Source organism: Typopeltis vanoorti, chromosome 7 (genome assembly GCF_054136105.1).
Source record: "Typopeltis vanoorti isolate ZY-2024b chromosome 7, IOZ_Tvanoo_1.0, whole genome shotgun sequence".
In the NCBI taxonomy this organism is placed as follows: Eukaryota; Metazoa; Arthropoda; class Arachnida; order Uropygi; family Thelyphonidae; genus Typopeltis; species Typopeltis vanoorti.
Window position 1 is genome coordinate 132,143,419 of NC_143555.1, and position 23,286 is coordinate 132,166,704.

General features: G+C 35.4%; 1 protein-coding gene across 2 annotated transcripts in view; it reads right to left on the reverse strand.

Moving 5' to 3' along the window:
• LOC150105074 (Golgi-pH regulating cation channel) overlaps positions 1 to 21,317 on the reverse strand; it is a 450,265-nt gene extending 428,948 nt beyond the window's left edge. For both annotated transcript variants that reach the window (XM_090395474.1, XM_090395473.1), the window contains exons 1-2: positions 20,996 to 21,317; positions 8,160 to 8,223 (exon numbers count right to left, since the gene is read on the reverse strand). In XM_090395474.1, the coding sequence (XP_090251600.1) occupies positions 8,160 to 8,223; positions 20,996 to 21,109 (178 nt within the window). In that variant the 5' untranslated portion in view covers positions 21,110 to 21,317. The remainder of the gene's footprint in view (positions 1 to 8,159; positions 8,224 to 20,995) is intronic.
• Between the last annotated feature and the right edge of the window lie 1,969 nt (positions 21,318 to 23,286).

Below are 23,286 nucleotides of genomic sequence, written 5' to 3' on the forward strand. Positions count from 1 at the left end.
AACAAGGAATAAGTAGATTACCTAAAATGAGTGCATCAAGACTTGTGAAACTCTATGCTTAATATTTCAGTTATTATAGCGAAGATTTCTTTTGAATAGTGTTACTTCAAAGTAATAGTTAACTACAGTTTAAAGTGTGCCTATAGTAAATCCAGTGTGTAAAAGGTGTAACCCAGTAAGAGCAGCCCTTTTTGTATTTCAGTGTGAAGAAATAAGAGTTAGCTCCGCCTGATATATCTTAACATTAACTGTGGCGTTCTACTAAAAATAGCCGAAGTATGGAGTTTTAAAGTGTTTCCCCCTTGAAATGATAACTGCCTCATAATTAAATTAAGTGTTTATTGACTAAGAGAGAATTAGAAAATTCTACCTTAAGAATAATTACTGTAAAATTCTGGAACATTGAACAGTGTGAACCATTTTCAATTATTCGGAAGAATATAGAATTGACAGCTGAATGTTTAATGCCTAATGTTTTATGTTTGTTATGAGTATTTGAACTAAGTAGATGTATAAAAGAATTGAATTATCTAATTGAATAGAGACAAGCTGTGATAATAGTATTTAAGCGTTGGAGAATAAGATCTGTAAATTTAACTTCAATCTTTAAACCAAACCGAGAGGCTACTCGTGTCTCAGAGATATTTTGAATATTGTTCAATTATATTATCTTGCTTAGAAAATAATGCTTAAATGTACATGTTCTATAACCCTGTATTAAATGGTTATTTTATTGAATTCAATTTGTTGTTTGCCTGATTTCTCTTCATTGCATCGCTCATAAAATTTATTCGAACCTTGCGGAAGCCCTAAATGATAATATTAACTTCGACTTGTATAAAGTGAGATTGCAAATGTTAGTTGATGATTGATTCCTCTGTATTATATAGACTAATCTGAATATAGGGTGGCGCAGGATAATATAAATTTCCTTATATTCGGATCAGTATCAATCAGCATCTAACAAAATAAAAACGGAATTTAAAGAAATAAGAATAGATCCAACTAACCAACATAAATGGATCAATTAGCAAGATAGGACGACACAACACTATGTTTATCCATCTTTCGTATTTACTAATTGTATGATATAAACACTGGAAAATTTATTTGTTAAGACGGCACAAACCAGTATTTCTATATCGGCATATGACTCAGTAATACGTCTGGTAGATCTCTCTCTCTCTTTTACTAGCATATATTCCTTCAATAAAGTTTACATAAACAGTCATGGTTCTTAAGTACTTAAACTACACTTTTAATTAATGCCTTAGTTGTTTCCTGCTCACAGGTCCAAGTTTATTTAGGAACAGTGCATTGTAAATTAAAAGATTAGGCGGCACTCTATTGACAAATAAATAAAACACATTTATTTACATTAATAACAAAGTACATTAATTAAAAACAAGAGGGAGTCACTCTCTCTCCCTATCCGTTAGACTTTTAGCATAAAGAAACAAACTTTCCCTTTTCAATACTAAATAACTATACAACATAATTACTCAACTACTTCTCTGCTTATTAAATCAAATTACTGAAACTAATTTACTCACAAAGAGGTTAGCTAGCTATGCCAAGTTATCTCACAAATTATATTCCAATTAAATAACAAATCAAAGGACTCTCTTATAGACACTTCTTATTACTATTTCTTATCAGTCCATCTATAACGTATCTCCTAGATTACAAAAGGAATGTACAATAAAAGATGGAACAAACTTACAGTGGCTCTGTGTCGCACATTCATCCAAAGGTCTTGCACTAAAGTCCCTATGCTTTTCCTTTCATCTTGGGCCTTAGGCTTCCACCTGGAGAGCCTTGCTTTAGGGGGCGTTTCATCAGGATATTGGTGGGCTCTGGAGTGCAATTTTCTGGTACTCGAAAAGCTCAGGCAAGAGGTTTCAGCATACAGGCTTGAAGATTGCTCTGCAGCTTTTGGCTTCGGTTGACCTCCCAAGGCAAAAAGACATCCGACCGACACTGCCTCGGGTATTTACATCGGCTGTTCTCTCGTCATTCCCATTCTTCTCCTCTGGCATGGGCTTGCCATAACGTCCGGTCCTCTGGATCCTACTCCTGGAACTTCTGCTTCTAACTGCTGACTCTGATAACTCTAACTGCCCCTATTTCTGCCTCTGGCTGCCGACCCCAATGTTTGGCTCAGTTCCCTTTTATTTCACGTTTTCTGGGATCTTGCACGAAGAGTTATAACCCCCAAAGAATTAGGCACGATTCCTTGATCTTCTGTTAAGACTGACCCGTTCTTTATTCTCCTCCGTGCACTCCTTTAATCCTGTCTTGTCGGGCAGCAGAAACTTGTCTGAACGTTGCCGATCTCTTAGACACTGACTTTGAAGGTGTTTATACGCAGAGCTCACAAACAACTTTCTTATACACTTAAATCTAAACAACTTTCTTATGCCCTTACATAGAGCTATTATACAAAGTTCCAGTGGCAAAGCATTGCCTTTGTTTTTGATATTCTAGAAATTTTTGTTAAAGCAGTAAGTACAGTCAATTCCCATAGGGTTATTTACATTAATATTTAACATAAATATATAGAAACATACAAGGTTATTTTTGTAATAATCTCATGAGACTTGACCTCTGTAAAAATCGATGTAAAGCGCTTTGTTATTTCCAAGCTACATTAAGTTTTACACCAGGATTCTCTAACTAAATTGAATAACATCTATAACAAATTTGGCATGAAAATCAGCAATAAAAGATCAAAATTATGAAAATAGGCAAGAAAATAGAAACTTCAACATTCTGAATGGACAGCCTATAGAACAAGTAAAATATTTCAGTTATTTATTCACAGTTTTTAGTGAAAAAGGTAAGTAAATCTGGAAACAGACAACAGAATAAGTAAAAATTAGGGGGAAGGGGGAATAATTTCTCTCTTGTGTAATAAGAGAGAAATTAGCCAAAATACTAAGCTAGCAGTATATAAAACAGTGCTCAAACCAATTTTAAGTTATGGATCTGAGAGTTGGGTTAAAAATAAAATACTTGATCAAAGATTAGAGACCACAGATATGAGAGTTCTTAGAGAAATTAGGAGGCTGAACATATGACATCAATAAGCAGAATTATATTAAAAACAAAGACATTAGGAAGGAACTGGCATTGTTTGTATTCAAGAATGTGTGTGCAGGACTAATCTAAGGTGGTATCACTTAAATAGAATGGGAGAGGAAAGATTACAAAACAGGTGTTTGATGTCAAGATGACAGGAAAAAGATCCAAAGGAAGACCAAGGTCTAAGTTTATTGATTCAGTCAGAAATGCCTTAGAAGTATGAAATATTAGATATGACAATAATGGAGTGTTGACAAGGAATAAACTAATTTGAAGGAAACTGTTGGTATGAGTTTATTAATAATGTAAACTTAATCATGGAGTGCTGTCATAGCATTCTGAACAACCTTTGAGGGTATATATCAGGAAATTGATGATGATTACGGAATAACTCTGGAGAATAGTTTATTTTCCATGACTGTTTCTCTCCCCAAATCATTCATGCAATTCTTATTATACAGGGTGATAAGTGAATTATTACCAGAGGATTTGGTTTCAGTGATCATTAGTTAATATATTATAATAACGTAGAATGAACAGATCCATAATAATTTGTAGCTATAGCACAACTATCTTTCTTTTCTTCCTTGCTAGAGCATTTAGTTAATTAAATATCCTGAAAGAATCAAATGCCATGCATGCATGCATGCATGTACACACACACATACATACAGGTCTGTGTAGCTCAGTGGAAGTGACATTTGCATCCTCTATGCTAGGCTGCACAAAGACTTAAGTTCAAGTCTAGTTGATGACTAAAGAACCTATTCTAATCCTTTCTTTTACCGGTTCTCAACTTGGTCGATCTCTGGGATAAGTAAGCAAGTTTTTATTCTCCTGGTCTTGTAAAACTCAATTAAATCAATCATAGAACCACCATTATTTCAGACAAAAATAAATACTGTTAGGATTAGGTACCAAGAGATGGAAGCACCTGTTTGCCTGTCTCTTCATTGGTTACTACTTATAATTAGAGATAGTCTTGGGCCAGCTATCTCTGATTGGCTACCAGCGGAGATTGAACTACTCCCTCAGTCTCCAAAAGCTAGATAGGGTTAAAAAGCATTGCCTATTCCATATAAAGGAATAAAAAGCGTTAGCTGATTTATATTTTATTTATATATTATGCAATATTGCAATAAATTATGCAAACAAATTTAAATTATAATTGCCAACCTGGCTGGCTGAGTGATTAGTGTACCCAGTTTCCAACTAACAGGCTGAGTGCGCGAATCCTGCCATGGGCATGGATGTTTGTGATTGTCTTTAGGTAAGAGATGAATGTCATCGCCCAATGTGAGACCACCACACCACTTATTGGAGGCCTGAAGTGACTTGAAAAAATTTCCATGTTTGGTCTCTAGAGTAGGGTTCTGGACTATGCAAAAATAAATAAATAAAAAATACAAATATATATACAGTAGAACTCGGTTATAACGATCACAGTTACAGCGAATTCACGTTTATAATGAATCATTTTAAAGGTATATTTGAATTACATTTGATTTAATGCGTGTATTTCATGTTTATTATGAATTCGTTTCACGGGAATAACGAACGAAAAATACGTTAGTCGTTCCTTTACTGACATTTCGTACGTATGCATTTTCTGGTTGTGGAAAAATGTCGGAAGTAAAATGGAAAATTTTATCGGTTTCCGAAAAAGTAGAAATTATACGGAAGGTGGAAAGTGGCCAATCAAATCTGACAGTAGCAAAGAAGTATGGTTTGTCCCCATCTACAATATCAACAATTTGGAAGAATCGCGAGTTGACTGAAAGCTTTTGAAAACAATTTATCGAAGTGTAAAAAACTTAAAAAGTGTAATAAAAGTGACGTTGACGAGGCACTTCTTTCGTGGTTTAAAGTGCAAAGAACCGCTGGCTCACCTATTAGCGGACCAATTTTGAAAGTTCAAGTCAAAAAATTTGCTGTTCAACTTGGTTATAGCAATTTTAAATGCAACAATGGGTGGATAGAGGGCCTCCGTAGCTCATTTGGTATGGATGATGTCCATTGAATGGAATGACCTAGGTTCGCATCCCGTCTAGAACGCGAAGAATCTTTATCAGGTCTTTTGAGCCTGTGTAGCTCAGTGGAGAGCCTGTGTAGCTCAGTGGATGTGGCGTTTGCCAACTACGGTGCTTGACCGCACGAAGGAAGACTTGGTTTCGAGTCTAGTCGGCGACTAGAGGAAATTTTTCTAAGCCTTTTTTCGACCGGTTCCCGAGTTAGTTGATCTCTGGCAAGGGTAAGCAGGTTTTTCCTCCCGGAAACTTGGGTTTTTCGTCCTGTGAACTCAAGAAAATCGACCGTAGAACCCACATTATTTCAGACATTAAATATATTGTGTTAGGGTTAGGGACCACGAGATGGCGGCACATTTGAGCCGTCTCTCTTCACTGAGTACCGCCTAATTAGTGATAGCCTTGGGCCATCTATCTCTGATTGGTACCAGTGGAGATTGAACTGCCCACACAGTCTCCAAAAAAAAGTTAGATAGGGCTAAATGGCCTTGCTTACTCCCTGTATATGGGAATAAAAAGGCGTTAGCTGATTTTTTTTTTTTTTTCAATGGGTGGATTGATCACTTTAAGAACAGAAACAATATTGTCTATGCAAAAGTAAGTGCCGAGGAGTTGTCCATTGAAAAAACGTAGTTTCTGAACTGGATCAAGAATGTATGGCCAGACATCAAACGAAGCTATGGATACAACAACATTTATAATGCAGACGAAGCAGGGATTTTTTTATAATTTAACGCCCAATAAAACTTTTCAATTTAAAAAGGAAAAGTGCATTGGCAGAAAACTTATCAAAAATAGACTCACAGTTTTAGTTTGTGCGAACATGACCGGTAGCGATAAAAGAAAGCTTCTTGTAATTGGAAAATCGGCAAAGCCTAGATGCTTTAAAAACATAAAGAAACTTCCCGTTGATTATACAGCGAATAAGAAGGCCTGGATGACATCTTCAATTTTCGAAAATGAAATTTGCAAGTGGGATAAAAATCTTCACAGTGAAAACTGGAAAATTTTGTTATTGATAGACAACTGTCCTGCCCATCCTGTAGTGGCTAATTTAACAAACATAAAACTTGTTTTTTTGCCACCGAATGTGACATCTGTCTTGCAACCACTTGATCAAGGCGTAATTAGATGTTTTAAATCCAATTTTCGTCGTCTGTTAGTCTTGGAACTGATAGAACGCAGAGAAAAATCCACGAAAAATGCTTATGCTTATGACTCGAAGATCAGTGTACTTCACGCAATACGTTTAATGAGTGATGCTTGGAATTTGGTGTCATCGTCTACGATACAAAACTGTTTTAAGAAAGCCGGTCTTGCGGAATACGAGTGCGAATCTGAAGAAGATGAAGAGGATAACTTACCGTTATCAGCGTGGTTAAAAGCGCGAAAATTTTGAAACGTGCGCAGAGATTGATAATGGCGTCGCAACTTCGGGTATACCGACAGATGCTGACATCTTAAAACAAATCTCTCATACACCAGAAGAAGATAATAGTAGTAGTGACTCTGAGGAAGAAAATAGCAATGATGAGAAAATCGTTACCTGGTATGAAGCAGAAAGTGCTTTACATATTTTAACAAGATTTATGGAATCGCGATCTGTAAGTTCAGACGACACATTCAAGCATCTTAGTGGTAAAAGGAACAATTTCAAATGTATGAAATATGCATCTTGTGCAAAGCAAAGCATGCTTGATGATTTTTTATGTAAAAATGTGAAGTTTTAAAAATAAATTTTTGTTCTTTATATGTATGTATGCACATATGTATTTATGTTACCCAATATACCTATGCTGAGAAAAATCTGAAAACATTTTTAATTCGCTCAAATTATGAACTTTTTGGATATAACGAATAACGGTTATTACGAACAAATATATGCGGTCCCGTGGAATTCGTTATAACCGAGTTCTACTGTGTGTGTGTGTGTGTGTGTGTGTGTAAAAATATTAAAAAAATATTTCTAGCCTGCTGACAGTACAAAATGTACTATAGGTTTACCAACAACCTTTCATGGGTAGAAGCAACATAAAAAAATAAAAAATAAATTTCAAAAAAAAGTGATTTAATATAGTTTACTTGTTTTTAAAATTAACCTTTAAGGTTAATTTCAAAAATAATATATTTCCTAATAGTACAGGGAGAAATATGTCTGTTCAGCTCCCTCCGTGTGGGAGGGAGCTGAACAGACATTAAAATTTAAACTGAATTTAATGCTTCCAATATTTCATCTCAGTCACTGACACATCTTCAGGGATTACAAATAACTTTTGTAACAACACACTCAAATATAATACTAAGTGAAACATGGGTCAGAGTCATCACCCACGTGTTTCACTTAGTATTCTATTTGAGTGTGTTGTTACAAAAGTTATTTGTAATCCCTGAAGATGTCTCAGTGACCGAGACTAAATACTGGAAGCATTAAAATTAGTTTTAATCCAGTGCTTAAAATATTCCATTAAACATCCAACATGACAGCTCACTCCCTTCACACATTAATTTCTGTTTCCATGCTGGTTAGTATGGAGACTAGTGAACACTGAATGAAAATTATTTAATGTACTAAAGTTAAATTAACTATCTATCTTCACAAGTTATTTTCATGGCATAATTTATATGAATATCATGTCCACGTGGTTAGTCTGGTGGCTGTGCGCTTCGCAACCATATGACTGGGGAAAGAGTATCCCAGGTTCGATTCCCGTCGAAGATGTGAGGAATGCGAGGATCTTCCTCAGCCATAGCCAAGTCAGCCGGTCTTGGGCGCAGGTAGTAGAGCTTTTTCTGCCAGTTTATTTGGCATTTTTCATCCCACAAGCAGGCAAACTGGCCCCCTGAACACACGGATCTACAGCCATAAATGCTTAACCCCCCATGAGGGGGGGTTCAACTCACCCCAATAAGAACGGGGGGGGGGAGGAAACTCCATACGAATAAATAAATAAATAAATATGAATATCATAGTGTGCTTGTATGTTATGAGTGCACACACACACCATATTCTTCAAAACAACTTTAATATACTCATACGTAAATGCATACCTGTGATATATATTTTTGAGTTCTTATAGAGTGTCTTTGGTACACCGAGGAAATATTCATTACTCTGAAAAAGAACGTTAGTTAATTTATCTTTGTTCCAAATAAAGAGCATAAATCATACTTAGACAATTTTATACAAAAAATGAACATACTTTTACAATTTTCCAACGGCTTTTAGCTTTCATAAGAAAATATTCTGTCATATACAACCATAAAGGGTGCTTTTTATAATCATATTCATGTATAGTGACATTATTCATTACCATAACAGTTGTACCTAGAATCATTTCTTGTAATGTGTATAAAGACAATGTTGCAATTAAATACTGTGAACAGAAAAAAAAAGGAAAAAAATATATATATATATCATTCACCAAAAAAAATTTCTTCAAGAAGGTTTCTTCAAAACTGGGTAGCTGCCAGTTAATCAGTTCAATGATTGCTTACTTGTTTGACTTGGATTTCGCATGGACAGCTGAGGTCATATTACATCATGCTAAATGTTACAGCAGGAGACAGGGTTAAAAATAAGTAAATAAATATATAAAGCAAACCAAGTGGAGTAAAAATGATTAGATATCATATAAATTTCATATTAAACGTAATTATACAACTGATTCATTATAAAGAGTTAAAAACTTCATGCACCCAAAGATGGATAGAATATGGCTTTCAGTTAGTAACACTGGTGAATGATAAAATGTATTGAATACACTGGCAACATTTCATCAGAATATAATTATGGTAGAATGAGTGTTACAGTGCTTGCATATAGTTGGCTCATTAGTCCTCAGTAAGAAAGAATGCATAAAATGACTCACCTATACAGAACCTAGCTAGAATCACTTCTCTTTGGTTCCTTTTAAATAAACTGGACTGCAGTTTTTAATTTCAGACTTGTTAAGTAATTTACAATTGAGTAATATCAAGTAATTTATTTATATTGTACTCCATGATGACTGCTACTAACATTCTGCTTTTACTGGCTGTCTGCATAAGGCAACACTGACAAACAGATTGTAACTGACCTAGCAGTCGTATCTATAGTTTAAGCATGGAGCAATGATTTACACCTCATATTATAGAAGACACGTATGAAGAATCTTCAGTGTACTTTGTCTTAGCTGATGAACATGTATACAAGAAATAAAACTTCAAATAATGAGCTCAGGGAACTTGATTAATTGTGGAAGATATCCAAGCCTTAATTCGAATAAAGAATTTGAAGATGGCATGGTTAGCAAAAGAAAAAGTGTGCAGAAACACACTTTTTCTGCTGGAAATGAGCCCATTAAATAGTGCCTATGAATTGAGATGATCAACAGCTTGTTCTAATCAACTTTTAATAACTCTCATGCTGCAGAAAGACAAAAAAAAATTCTAGTCACAACCTAAAGCACTATATCTTAGAGAAGCTATTACATTCTAGACAACAAAAAATGAGCACAGGCTATTTTCTCCAAGATCTTACCACACACATAAATAACTGACTAGAAAATAATTATTTGCAAGTAATGAATACCTTCTTGGGTTCAAGAGGACAATAACAATTGCCTTTTGCCATGAATCCAGAAACTGCTTTCCTGTAAAGTATTCTATTATATTATCAAGGTCAATAGAGAGGTTAAATCTGTCAAATGCACATCTTAGTAATCCAATACAAGTTTTTTTTTTTTTTTAAAGGAAAAATCCAGGTTTCCAGGAAAAACAAGAAGTCTTGCTGCCTCACTCAGAGATGGCAAGACTAAAAAACTGGTAGAAGAAAAAAGTTTTATTATATATTAAACACACACACACACACTTTATTCTTCCGCAAAGTCACCACTGACTTCCAGACATTTTTGGTATCGTGGCACGGCTTCTTAATACTTGCATCAAAAAAGTCTGCCACCAGTGAGTTCAACCACTGAATCATACTGTTCTTCACTTTTTCATCTTCAAAGTGCTGAGATGGGAGCCACTGCCTCATATGCAAGAACAAGAGGAAGTCACTGGGCACAAGGTCAGGGCTGTGAGGCAGGTGATTCACAAATTTCCACCCAAACTTCTGAATTTGCTGGACAGTTGCAGTGTGAACTCATGCATTGTCGTGCAAAAGCATGATTCCTGAGGACAGCAATCCTTGTCTTTTGTTCTGAATTGCTCGTCTGCGTTTCTTCAGTGTTTCACAATACACGTCAGCATTAATTGTGGTTCCTCACTGAAGAAAATCAATGAGCAAGATCCCTTTCTGGTCCTGGAAGATAGTAGCCATCATTTTTTTTTTGAACAATGGTATCTATTTAATTTTTTTTTGCTTTTGGAGATGATGAATAATTCCACTGCATGGATTGTTGTTTTTGTTGTTTTGACTCAACATTTGTGTATGAAATCGAAGTTTCATCAAAAGTCACGATACAAGAAAAAAGTTCATCTCCTTCAATTTTTGCAACACTTCAAAAATTTTTGAGCTGATTCCACTCGTTGCTGTTTATGTGCATCTGTCAGCATTTCTGGGACCCATCTAGCACACAATTTCTTATACCCCAGATTTCCTATCACAATTTCATGAATGACTGAGCATGAAACCAGGAAAAGTTCCATAAATGAGAAATGACAATTCTCACGAATTTCCATGTTCACTCTTTCAACCAAATCATCTGTCATCACACTTGACTGGCCACTGTGCTCTTCATTGTGAACACTGTTGTGACCATCTTCAAACAAATGACACCACTGCCTAACCTTACTGTTACTTATTACATTAGGTCCATAAATCTTGCACAGCAATTGGTTAATTTCTGCAGTAAACAAATGACAACAAAAACCGTGTCACATCACAAAACTTGCAACTAGTGGGATTTTTTTATTACAGCACTCATAAATTATTTGTAGAAGACAACAAATGATAACACAACAAAAGTCAAGTGATCAACTAGCTAATAAGTAAATCAATGCATAACCCCTCTCCCATATCTTATTTGTCAGTAAATTCTCAACGGACCTTACTTTTCTGGAAGTGCCCCATATTATATACGAGGGTGGTCTGAAAAGTTCTCGGCCTTGACCATAGATGGCAACACTATTAGCAAGATTTTTTTTTCTAAGTTGGTACATCTGTCATAAGCATCCATGTGAAATTGCAAGTCATTCTATCAAGTAGTTTGTTTTATACAGTTGTCTGAAGCAAAGGTGTTGTCTGTATCCCTTGGAATGGATAAAATTGAGTATCGTGTAGTTATAAAATTTTTTGTAAAAGAAGGTTTAACGCCAAAAGAAATTCATAAAAGTTTATGGGCACTCTTCTCCTTCGTTTTTGACAATTAAGAAATGGGCTGGCGAGTTTAAACACCTTACCGGCCATTATGGATCAAATACGCATCCTCATATGCTTCGTATCCATCATATATTTCAATGTAATATCAGTGGTATTACAATTTTAATATGCACTTCGCATCAATGATAAACTGGATGTATATATACGTATTGGCCAGTAGCGTGGTTAAACGTGGCCGTACCAGTCTTAAAAATGATCCACGTTAAGGACGTCCAAAAACTGTAACAACACCAGAAATCATTGATCAAGTGCACAATATGGAATTGGATAACCTGCAAGTCAAAGTGCGTGAAATTGCTGAGACTATAGGAATTTCAAAAGAATGTGTAGGATATATTTTGCATAAAGAATTGCAAATGAAAAAGCTTTGTGCAAGATGGGTGCCGTGCTTGCTCACAGCAGACCAAAAATGCACTTGCATGAAAATCTCTGAACAGTGCTTGGAGCGTTTTAACAAGAATAAAACTGATTTCGATCTGCGATTTATTACTATGGATGAGACTTGGATTCACCATTACACACCAGAATCCAAACAGCAGTCAAAACAGTGGACAGAAGCCAGAAAGGGTAAAACAATAACTGGGGAATATTATTCTGATCTTTTAACCAGACAAGATGAAAAAATTCATGAGAAAAGACACCCTGTTTGCAGAAGAAAAAAATCATCTTTCATCAGGGCAATGCATCTGCCCACAAAAGTGTTTTGGCAATGGGAAAATTAATGGATCTGCACTATGAATTGTTGGAACATCCACCATATCCCCAGATTTGGCTCCCTCTGACTTCCCAAAACTAAAACTCTTCCTCGCTGGTCAGCGTTTTCCTTTGATCAAGAGGCGATTGCAGCTATAGATCTTACTGAGAACCACTACAGGGATGGGATAATGGAGCATCACTGGAATAAATGTATTAGTCTTAAGGGAGATTGTGTTGAAAAATAAATATAATTTTGAAATTATAAATTCATTTTTTCATTGTTAGGCTGAGAACTTTTCAGACCACCCTTGTACATCTTATTTCATCTTGTTCTTCTCCAGTGCTATTTGTCCGTAACCAAGATAACTACACTGCTACCAACTGATGAGTGATCATGTGGTCTGGACTTGGGAGGGCAGCTAATGTGTGGCATTTTCAATTAAGAGGGGGGGGATATATGTGGAATTATATGGCTGTTAAGTATGACAAACTCAGGAGATTGCTTAGAGCAATGCCACAGCATAAGAAACTGCAAGGGTTGGACGCTGATAGTGCATGGGAAATAGCAAACTACATATCTAAAGTCAGGAGAATAAATAAAGTGTGAGTTAAATGGATGAATAGCATCACTGAGCAGGAGCTACAAAACAAAAGAAAAATTTATGGTGGGAATTCAAAGAGAAAAGTGACCAGCAAGCACATGAGCAGTACAAAGCACAGGCCACAAGGGTGTACAATAAGAAAAGCAAAATCAGAGTATAAGAGGGATTAGCAGTGCAAGCCAAATGGAATCTCAAAGAGTTATTTTGGTATGTGGTAATTAAAAGGAAGAATAATTTTGATGAATGCCAATGGTAGGAGTTAACTGAAGCAAATGAAATACTTGAATTACCAATTGAGCACTTTGTAAGGGTATATCATCCAGGAGGAGATATATCAGTAACAAGACAGGCAATGGCTTATATGGAAATAGATGTAGATGAAGTGAGGTGCATAGGATATTATAGAACCTTGGTGTGAATACAGCTATGAGATTAGACAATATGCCACCTAAAGTACTATATGGAAGGAATTGGCAATGCCTTTGACCACACTGTTTAAGTCTAAGCTCTCTGCAAATTACAGATCAATGCATTTCAGGAGTAGTGGTCAAGGTATTGGACATGTTGGTTAAGAGAAAAATCCAGGACTGGATACACAGGAATGGAAAACTATATTGGGAGGGGAGGAGGGGTAAAATGGTTTAGTGAAAAATAGGTCATGCCTGAGTAACTTACTTTTTATAATACAGTGACAGCTGAGTTGGATAAAGGTAATGGGTATAGAGTGAGTATATACTCTGTACTTGGGACACTAGTATTTAGTTTGTACATCGATGATGTAGGAAATGGTCTGAGAGGAAATATTCAGTTGTTTGCCAATGTCAAAAAATTGGGTATAGCAATAGTCAATAAAGATGATGTTAAAATTTTGCAGGATGATTTAAACAGATTAGCAGCATGGGCAAGAAAAACAGAGGTCAGTTATGTCTGGGTACCAACTGTCTACTACTTTGATGGAAGTATACTCCAAGAAACTGATGAAACCAGGGATTTGGGAGTGTTAGTAGATAGGGAGTTGAAGTTTAGAGGGCATATTGAAAAAGGGACTAAAACAGCTCATCCGATTACTTAGTTACTGAAGAATATCCTGAAAAATAATAGAGATAAGCAGGTTATAATAATATTTATTTATAGGTTACCTCTTGATAAGATGTATCTTGACTACTGTGCACAAATGTGGTCACTTGGATTTCTTGGAGATGAAGAGAAGAAGGCAGAGAGGATGCAAAGTCAAGTGACTAAGATGGTGGCAGGTATATGGAATGCACCTTAGGAGGATGGGTAGAAGATTTCTCTTATAGAAATTGGTTGATAGTTAGAAAAGAGGTTTTGATTGTGACATACAAATTACTGAAGTTTTTGAAGGATCAATACAGAGGAAATTTTTCAGAACAGGTTTGTTAGTGAGAGAACAAAGGGCCATCCTTGAAAACTGAACAAGTGTGGTTAGCTAGGGTTTTATTTATTTATTTGTGTGGATCCTCCCATCCCCATTCCTCGACCATCCCTTAGGACTGGTTGAGCCCTCCTAATGAGGGATTTTGTATTTTATGACTGCAGACCCATGTGTGTTTACAGGCCAGTTTGCCTGTTCTGAGGGACAAAAAAACCCAAGTTTCTGAGTGAAAAAACTCTCTACCTCTGTATGGGACAGGCTAACTCACCTTTAGTCGAAAGAGACCAGATAAAGGTTCCTCACTTCATGGACAAGAATCGAACCCAGGTCTTTCCAACCAAAGGGCTTTGTCTATACTGACTAAGCTATGGAGGCTCATTAGCCAGGGTGCGAGGACTAGATTTTTTGCTGGAGAGTGGTGAATGAGTGGAATAGCTTGCCTGCTATGGGTGCCATGACTGTTAATGAGTTCAAAGCAAGGATACACTTTACACAAGAGAGGAATAAAATTTTTACCTATCTAGCCAAGCCATATATACACTCAGACAGATATTATCAGACTCAGACAGACTGCATGATGTTTTTAACCCTCTACAAAGAATTAATTTGTACAAACATATTTGACTATAATTTTGTTTATATATAGATACTGCACTGCTTAACTTAATTTTTGTACATACATATTATTTACTAATTTCTCTGTTTATTTACTGCTGTAACCTTTGTTGTAATTTTATTTATAGATAGATACTGCATTGTTTAACTTCATTTTTGTACATACATATTATTTACTAGTTTATTTTTGACAATTTATGTACTGCTGTAGCTTTTGACCTTGTGTATTGATGTAACTTTTGCTGTAATTTTGTTTATATGTATATACTGCATTGCTTGGCTTATGTACAAGCATATTGTTTACCAGTTTGTAATAATTGCAAAATGCACTGAATATGGAAAGAAGTTTCTCCTGTGCCTGAAAAGACCTAGGTTCAAGTCTCATTCAGGATACAAGAAACATTTCTAAGTGGTTTTCAATTTAGAGGTAAGTTAGCTGGTCTTGAAAAAGAGGAAGGCCAGGATCCTCCTTTCAGAAATTCCAACTGACCAGATGACACACAATTAACAAACATAATATACTCACCTAATAGAATTAGGTACTCTCAAACTGCTAACTAGCCCACCAACCTGGTTGAAATGCTTTACAAACATAACTTATTTAGTTAGTCTGTCAGTATTCAGAGGTGAGCTACAATATTCTTTGGAGTTGGAGCCTCAAAACTTCAAAATTATTATTATGAGACACCTTCGTGAAGTCCAAGGAATCATCAGGAAAAGTATATAAAATCCACATACTGCACAACCCAGCATCTAAACCACTTCATCCACAAGCTATGCCATCTATCACCCACTAATAGTATTTTAGTCTATTAACAATTGTTTTCTGGCCACCTTGCCTGCATGAGGGATGAAAAACCCATACTTCTGGAAGAGAAAAAGAACTCTGCTTCATATGAGATAAGCTAATTCAGCTACATTGAAAAAAGTCTATGTATTAATATTCCTCTCATCATAAGGAGGGGGAGGAGTGTTATTGATGATGAGAGAAGTTGTGCAGTAGAGATGCAAGGAGCAAATACTAACAGTAGTTTTGAAACAGTATAGTGTGAAGTGGAGGTGGACAGGATGAAATGTTGACCAGGAAGTTGCTATAAACTTGGTATTGTGGAAGGCAGTGAGAAGAAAATGTTTAAAGAAATTAGTCTGGCTAATAAGAAAAGGGTGATCAATATGGGCAATTTCAATTCTGGTAATATAGACTAGAATGAAGAGATGACATCAGGAACCAAAGGAAATGAATTTCTTGAGTCTTTAAGGATAACTATCCTAAGTGGTAGGTAACAGAGGCCACATGTGGATCGGGATCTTGGATTTGATTAGCTCATCAGAAGATATTGCTGTAAATGAAGTGTCGCATCTTTCTCCAGTTGAGAAACTTGGGTGGTGGCTAGCCATGAGGACTTTTGTAGGAAAGAGTTACATGTGAAACTATAAGTTACATGGGAAGGAAATCAATACTGCTTGGTCTCTACTCAGAAATTATCTGCAAGAGGCAGTGACTGAGTGTATTCCAAAGGTCAGAAGAGTTAATAAGGTGGGTGTAAAATGGATGACCAAAGAAGTGAAGCATGAGGAGTAGAAAGAGTAAGCAAGGAAGGTGACTCACTCAGTAAGGGTAACAATTGTGCAGTATGAGCAGCAGCTAGCAAATGATGCTAAAAGAAATCCTAAGGAGTTTTTTCAATATATGGTCAGTAGAAGAAAAAATGATTATGGAAGGATGATGTTGGTCAGTGATAACAAGAGAATGATAAACAGTAAAGAGAATATAGTAGAGGTGTTAATTAAATAGTTCATTAAAGTATTCCATCCTTGTGATTGTAACATAATGCAAAACTTGAGAGCAGTAGGAATGTGGAGAGGAATAACTGATGGTGAGTGAGCAGGAGGTATATGAGGAAATGAGTAAACTTGATGTCAACAAGGCAATGGGACTTGATGGTATATTACTTTGTGTCTTGAGGGAATGTTCCAGGGAGTTAACAATACCTTTAACATACATTTTCAACATGAGTCTTAGATTAGCACAGATCCCAAAGAAATGGAAAGGACTACTGCTTCAAAATATAGGCCAATTTGTTTGTCTGGAATTGTGGTCAAGGCGTTTTGAGAAGCTAGTAAAGACAAGGATTCAGAACTGGGTGGACAGCAACAGAATTCTCTTTAATGGACAGTATGGGTTTGCTCAGGGGCATGCCAGCCATATGTGCAATGTGTGTGATGCACACAGGCACCAGGATATAAAGGCGCCAAAGATTTGGTATGATATTTTAAATAAAGTGAATTTTGCAAAATACTGCAGTCTTCATCCACGAATCTCCTACTTACTTTAGATGCACTGAATGATCTAAATCAATTTTAAAATGATTATAAGTCTGATGAAACTTTCAAAGAAATTGTAGAAAGCTAAAATTAATTGCAGCAAAATTTGATGCAGAATCTGTATTTTGTAGTAGTAGACCACAAAGGCAATGTAAAAAGACAACACAATTTGATTATAAACATGAAAATGAAAATATAGTAGATCCTGAAATTTCATTTAAAGTAATTTTTTTTTTCTGCATAATAGATCAAACATTACAATCTTTGCAGGAAAGATTTACTTTATTAAAAGAACACATGAATTCATTTTAGTTTTTGTATTTGTTAAGTACTTCACAAAATAAAGAATATTTATTATCTTGTAAAAAGTTACGACAAAAATTAACACATGAGAATCATTCAGACATTGACGCAACTGATTTATGCAAAGAAATTTTACACTGACAACCATTTATTTCTAATTTTAAAAACGATATATATCAGATAATTCAGTATATTCATTCAAACGACTTAATCACAGTTTATCCAAACTTTCCAATTGCTCTTCAGATTCTTTTGTCATTACAGTATCTGTAGCATGTACGGAAAACGGTCCTTTTCTAAACTTAAAATTATTAAAAACTACTTGCACTCCATAATGGTATAAGACAGACTTTCCAATCTTGCCATTATATCAATAGAGTCAGATATTTTGGATCAACTTAATATACATGATATTATTCGAGAATTTTCATTAATGAAAACTAGAAAAGTTCAATTCACTAAGTGAGTTTTCTTTCTGTTTAAATATTTATTTAACTATTTCTTTACCCAGTAATGTTTAATATGTTTCTATTTTATATACTTGTAAGTTACTATTATTTATTTACTTCATTTTTTTAAAAATTATTTTTGTTGTTTTTGTACCCTTCTTGTATGTTTTTTTTTTGTAATTTCTGCTTTTTGTTCAATAAACTTATAATTAATATATTTCTTATTTTACTCATTGATATGTTTTTATAAAGTGATTTTTTATTGGGGGAGGGGGTATAAGGGCACCAACTAAAGTTTTGTACACAGGTGCTGGACACTACTGCCGCGCCCCTGCGTTTGCTAAAGGAAAATGTGTTTTAGCAATCGTCTTACTTATTATAACAAATGTGATATGATACACTGGACAAGGGTGGGGGGGGATGCACATTCAGTGCTATAATTAAATTTTGCAAAGGCATTTGACAGATTGCCACATGAGGAACTAGTAGTAGTTAAGTTGGAACAGATTAGGTTGGATAGTAGAGTAGTACATTGGATTGGAGATTGGTTGTGGGATAGGTATCAACAGATTGTTTATGGGGAGTAATATCCCAGAAGCGAAAAGTCACTAGTGTTGAGCCCCAGGAATGAGGTGTTTTGGGACCACTGTTGTTTAATTTGTATGTAAATTACATTGGAAAGGGCTTAAATGGTGATATACAGTTCTTTGCAGATGATGCAAAGTTAGGGAGAGTTATAAGAAGGAGAACAGATGTAGCTTTGCAAGAGGACCTAACCAGACTATATAAATGTGTGGAGGATATCGGTTTAATGTTACAAAATGTAAGGTGGTAAAATGTGGGAAGCAAAGATAGAATGCAGAGTATAGGATTAGTGGAGATATTTTGGAGGAGGTGAAGGATTTGAGGTTTGGGGCAGATAGGGACTTCAAATTTCAGGGACATTTTGCTAAAATTGTGAGGATGACACAACAGATTATGTAGAAGTAAGGATGTTTTGATGCCATCGTACAAGATTTTGATCAAGCTGCATATGTATTACTGTGCACAGATTTCGTTGCCATGTTTTCAAAAGGATGATAAGATGTTGGAGAGGGTCCAGAGATGATTGACTAAGTTGGTTTCTGGACTATGGAACGTGGAATATGAGGACAGATTGAGAGAATGCAAATTACAGCACCTAGTGGATAGAAGGAAGATAGGAGAGATGATTGAGATGTATAAGTCAGTAAGGGATAATTGCCAGATTAGCATTGATGAGATTTATCATGAAATATCTGGAGACAGGAAGAGAATGAGAGGACATCCCTGGAAGCTGTATAAGGTGGGTGTGAGCAAGGAGGTGAGGGGTAGATTTTTTGCATGGAGAGTGGTGGGTCATTGGAATCCATCGCCTGAGAGTGTGGTGAGTGTAGGAACAGTGAATGCATTTACGAGGCACAATGAGTGATGCATGTGAGAGTGGGACATCCCACGATGAGTCTCGACTCCATGGAGGCCTGTTAATAATAATAATGAGAATCAAACTCAGGTGCTTTCCGAATCATAGGGGACACCATCTCTTTATTCTTCCAATTATGCAACAGATCTAACAGATAAGCTTAGGTGTTGACGGTTATTCGTGATTTATTTTTTTATCAGTATTAAAAACACCATATGAATTATTTTATAAAAAGATATTTAGAGGCACTAATATGAAATAAGATTCACATTGCAAGACAGATGTAGTTTAAAACATGGTACAAGACTGGTGTTACAATTATTTTGCTCCTTAGAAATTTAGTGGAATATTTGTGGATCAACAAAAAAAATCATGGCATTTATAGGTTAGTATATCTTTAACTCTAGTGTGGTTGAAGTTTTGTTCTTGCACAAAAAAAGTAGTGGTAAACTCACTGTAGACTGCATTTATTTCAAGATCCTTTACAATCAAAAAAAAAATAAATAAAACTGGGTGCTAGTTACTTCTTAGAAATGAGAGACAAAACCATTCCTTTCCTCATGAACCAGGAAAAATAATAATTTCTTGCTATTTAAGTAACTTAAAGTAACTATCATATTCTCCCTTTATAGCCTATCAACTAACTTTTGCAAACCCTCAATTTATCTTTATAGAGAGCATTCCACAGACCATTCACCATCTTGCCACTAGCTTCTGGATCCTCTGCACCACTTCCTCATCCCCAAGAAATCTACAGTAATTTAAATGTGGTCGTATCAAGGCTTTATAAAGAGGAATGATAACTAATGCCTAAACAGATATATTTTCCCCTATCTCTGCTTGTTAGTGTGTTCTTCAAAATGGCTTCAAAACTTCAACTGTCTACTCGTACCACCAAATTGGCTTCATTAATTTCCTGGAGTACAATTTGTAATCTTTGTATTCCAAAATGCATAACTTCACACTTTTCCACATTAAATTGACATTCATTATGTTTTGCCTATATCATCCTGTAGCTCTCTACATCACTATTACCCAGATTAGATTGGTGTTCTGAAAACTAGTTTGCAGAATACAGAATGACTTTTCTAAGGATTTAAAACTGTTCTCAAAACATACTTGCAATCATTTTTGTTTGCCATTTTTAAGGATAATCCTATCAACAAAGGGCTGCATAAATTTAATGTAAACTAGTACCACAGTGACGAGCTAAGAATTGCAGGAAGCACTGAAATCCTTCCCTCAACACCAAACATTTCAACATCCAATCAAAGATTACCTCAACGGTACTGAACTGTTGAGGTAATCTACCTGACAAATGGCACCAATAAGCATTTCACATGATAGTGAAAGGGTACCTCTATGGTGATAAAATCATGCTACAATAGCCAATTTTGTAAAAATGTTTGATCATTATGGAACTTTGAATCAACACAGGTTGGAAGCCTCCTCCAAATAAAACGAAAGTAATTTATACATAATTATTAACTTACTAAATGGAGAAAAAACTGCTCACCACAAATAATTACTCTACATAATTTTCTAATAGATAAACTTAAATCAGTTTACCAATTCCAAATAAGGAGAGACTAAGTTAACACAATTCACTCTGCTCCTCAAACTCTAAGTCACATCTCTTTCCATCACTCACACACTCGCACGTGTTTTGAGAGATACAAAATCATTATCATACCTGACCCCTTATAAACACCCAACGACCTTGATCAGGGAAACAAAACACACATTTAAAATGTACAAATATGCCACATGTCAGCACGAAAACTTTCAACATCGAACGAAAGATCATTTCGGTAGTAATGGTTTTTAGCTACTACGTCAAGCAAAAACACGACTAAGTATTTCACACGATGATGAAACAAGACGACTCTAAGATAATAAACTTGTACTACAATAGTCACTTTTGGAATGTCAAACTATTAAGTACATCACACACAAAATATCAAAACGTTTGTATTAAAGTGACTAGACACAACACACCGAAGACAAGTCACACATTACCACGCCATGCCCTAAATTCAATATAACTTGTAAGAGTTCCCTGTAAAACGTATCTAACAAAACAAAACAAAACAAAAAAAAAATATATATATATATATATATATAAAAATAAAAAAATATATATATATACATACATCACTTATCAGCTGATGTATATATATATATATATATATATATATATATATATATATATATATATATATATATATAAATTTATATTTATATATATATATATATATATTTAAGTACACTTTTTGTGAAAGTGAGATATAGCTTGAAGTATTACTTGCATTTTATAATAGAATTACAGGCGTTATAATTTTTTTTTTCCTTTGGGCCACACACAATAGTTTAGTTGGTCAACCTAGCACGTTTAGTTCCGTGTATGGGAAGAGAATTGAGAAAAGAAGAAATTCTTTGCATCGTATTTAAATATATTCCTTGGGAGACACATGGGAGGGAGGGCTGTTCCAGAGAACAGTAGCAGCAGTAGGAATGAAGGAGGAGGAGAAACTTGTTCTGTTGGTATGGAATTGTACCTGTGAAGGGATGTGAGGTAGCTGCACGTGTTGCAATGGATTTGATATCTATATATCTATATCTATCTATCTATCTATCTATATATATATATATATATAGATATTTTTTTATTTATTTAACTTGTTAAAATAAACATTACACGATAGGTAACAAGGACTATTTACATATTATATATTATAAGTTTTTAAGTATATATATTTCAGAGAAAGAAAACATTTTCCTTTCGGGTGTACAATACAGAATGCAACAAATGAATTAAAAATTTACAGTTCAGTTTCAGTCTGAGTTATCATTCAGATGAAGCACATTGTCGTCGTCAATCAAGAAGAGGGTACCAGTCGGATTCCACACCTCTATGAATTTCGCGACAGTTCTTGTTTCTTTGAAGTGCTCAAGTTCCAATATCAGCCTGCTTTTTAGTTTCCGACGGAGGATATACATGAGGGTTTGTGCAGTTTCAGTGATGGATGGGTGCTGGTTACTTCTTGTCTGTTTTAGGTAGAAGTTGTATATGACGGCCTTAGCGCAGATGAAGAGGAAATTGCATGTTCAGTGTCTATTTTCTTCTGTGTGGACTAAATTCCAGTAGTCTTCTTGGCTGTGTGCGTAATTACAGGTGCTCGAGGTAGTATTCAGGGCATAGGTGATTATCATTTTGTTTGCGGGACAGGTCAGATATGTGTGTTCCAAGGTACCTGGAACGTCACAGAATAGACACAGATCCGTTTCTTTTAGCTGAAATTTGTAGAGCTTAGAAGGAGTTGGCAAGATGTTGTGCCATAGTCTCCACTGTATATCGGAATCTGGTTTGGCACATTTTGATTTATATGGCAGGTCCCACTGAAAACTGTGTGGTATATGCAGCCTTGTAGATGAGAGTGTTAAGGCTGAGTATAAGAAGGGCGAGGATGGGGACACTGACATGAGGAAGTGGTATATTTTCTTGTAGTTGGAGGGAAGAATTGGAAGTGAGGCTTCAGATTGCACAAGATGAAATATTGGCCCCGAGCAGTTTCTATATCTATATATAGATAATAGATATATATATATATATTTTTATTGTGAACATAACAGTCTTATTTACAGGATTAACCGGTTTTTGGTTCTCTGCAGTCAGGCAGAGAGGTTACATGCTCATATTCTTGTTGAGGTATGTTACATCGAAGTCACTTAAAAGACAAATTACATTTTTTTTTTTTTTTAGATTAAAGCCATTAAGAGTTATTCTAACATGATACTGTATAAGATCATAAAAGTGGAAGAACATAGGAGTTTCTATTGCACAATATTGTCTATTTACATGAGAGTGCCAGCTGATTAATTTTCGCACTGTTAAGCACAACAATCCTTCTTTTTTCCCCTTTCTTTGGGGGGAGGGGGGGATGGTGTCACTTCTATGCTGGAAAATGAATTATAATGTAGTCG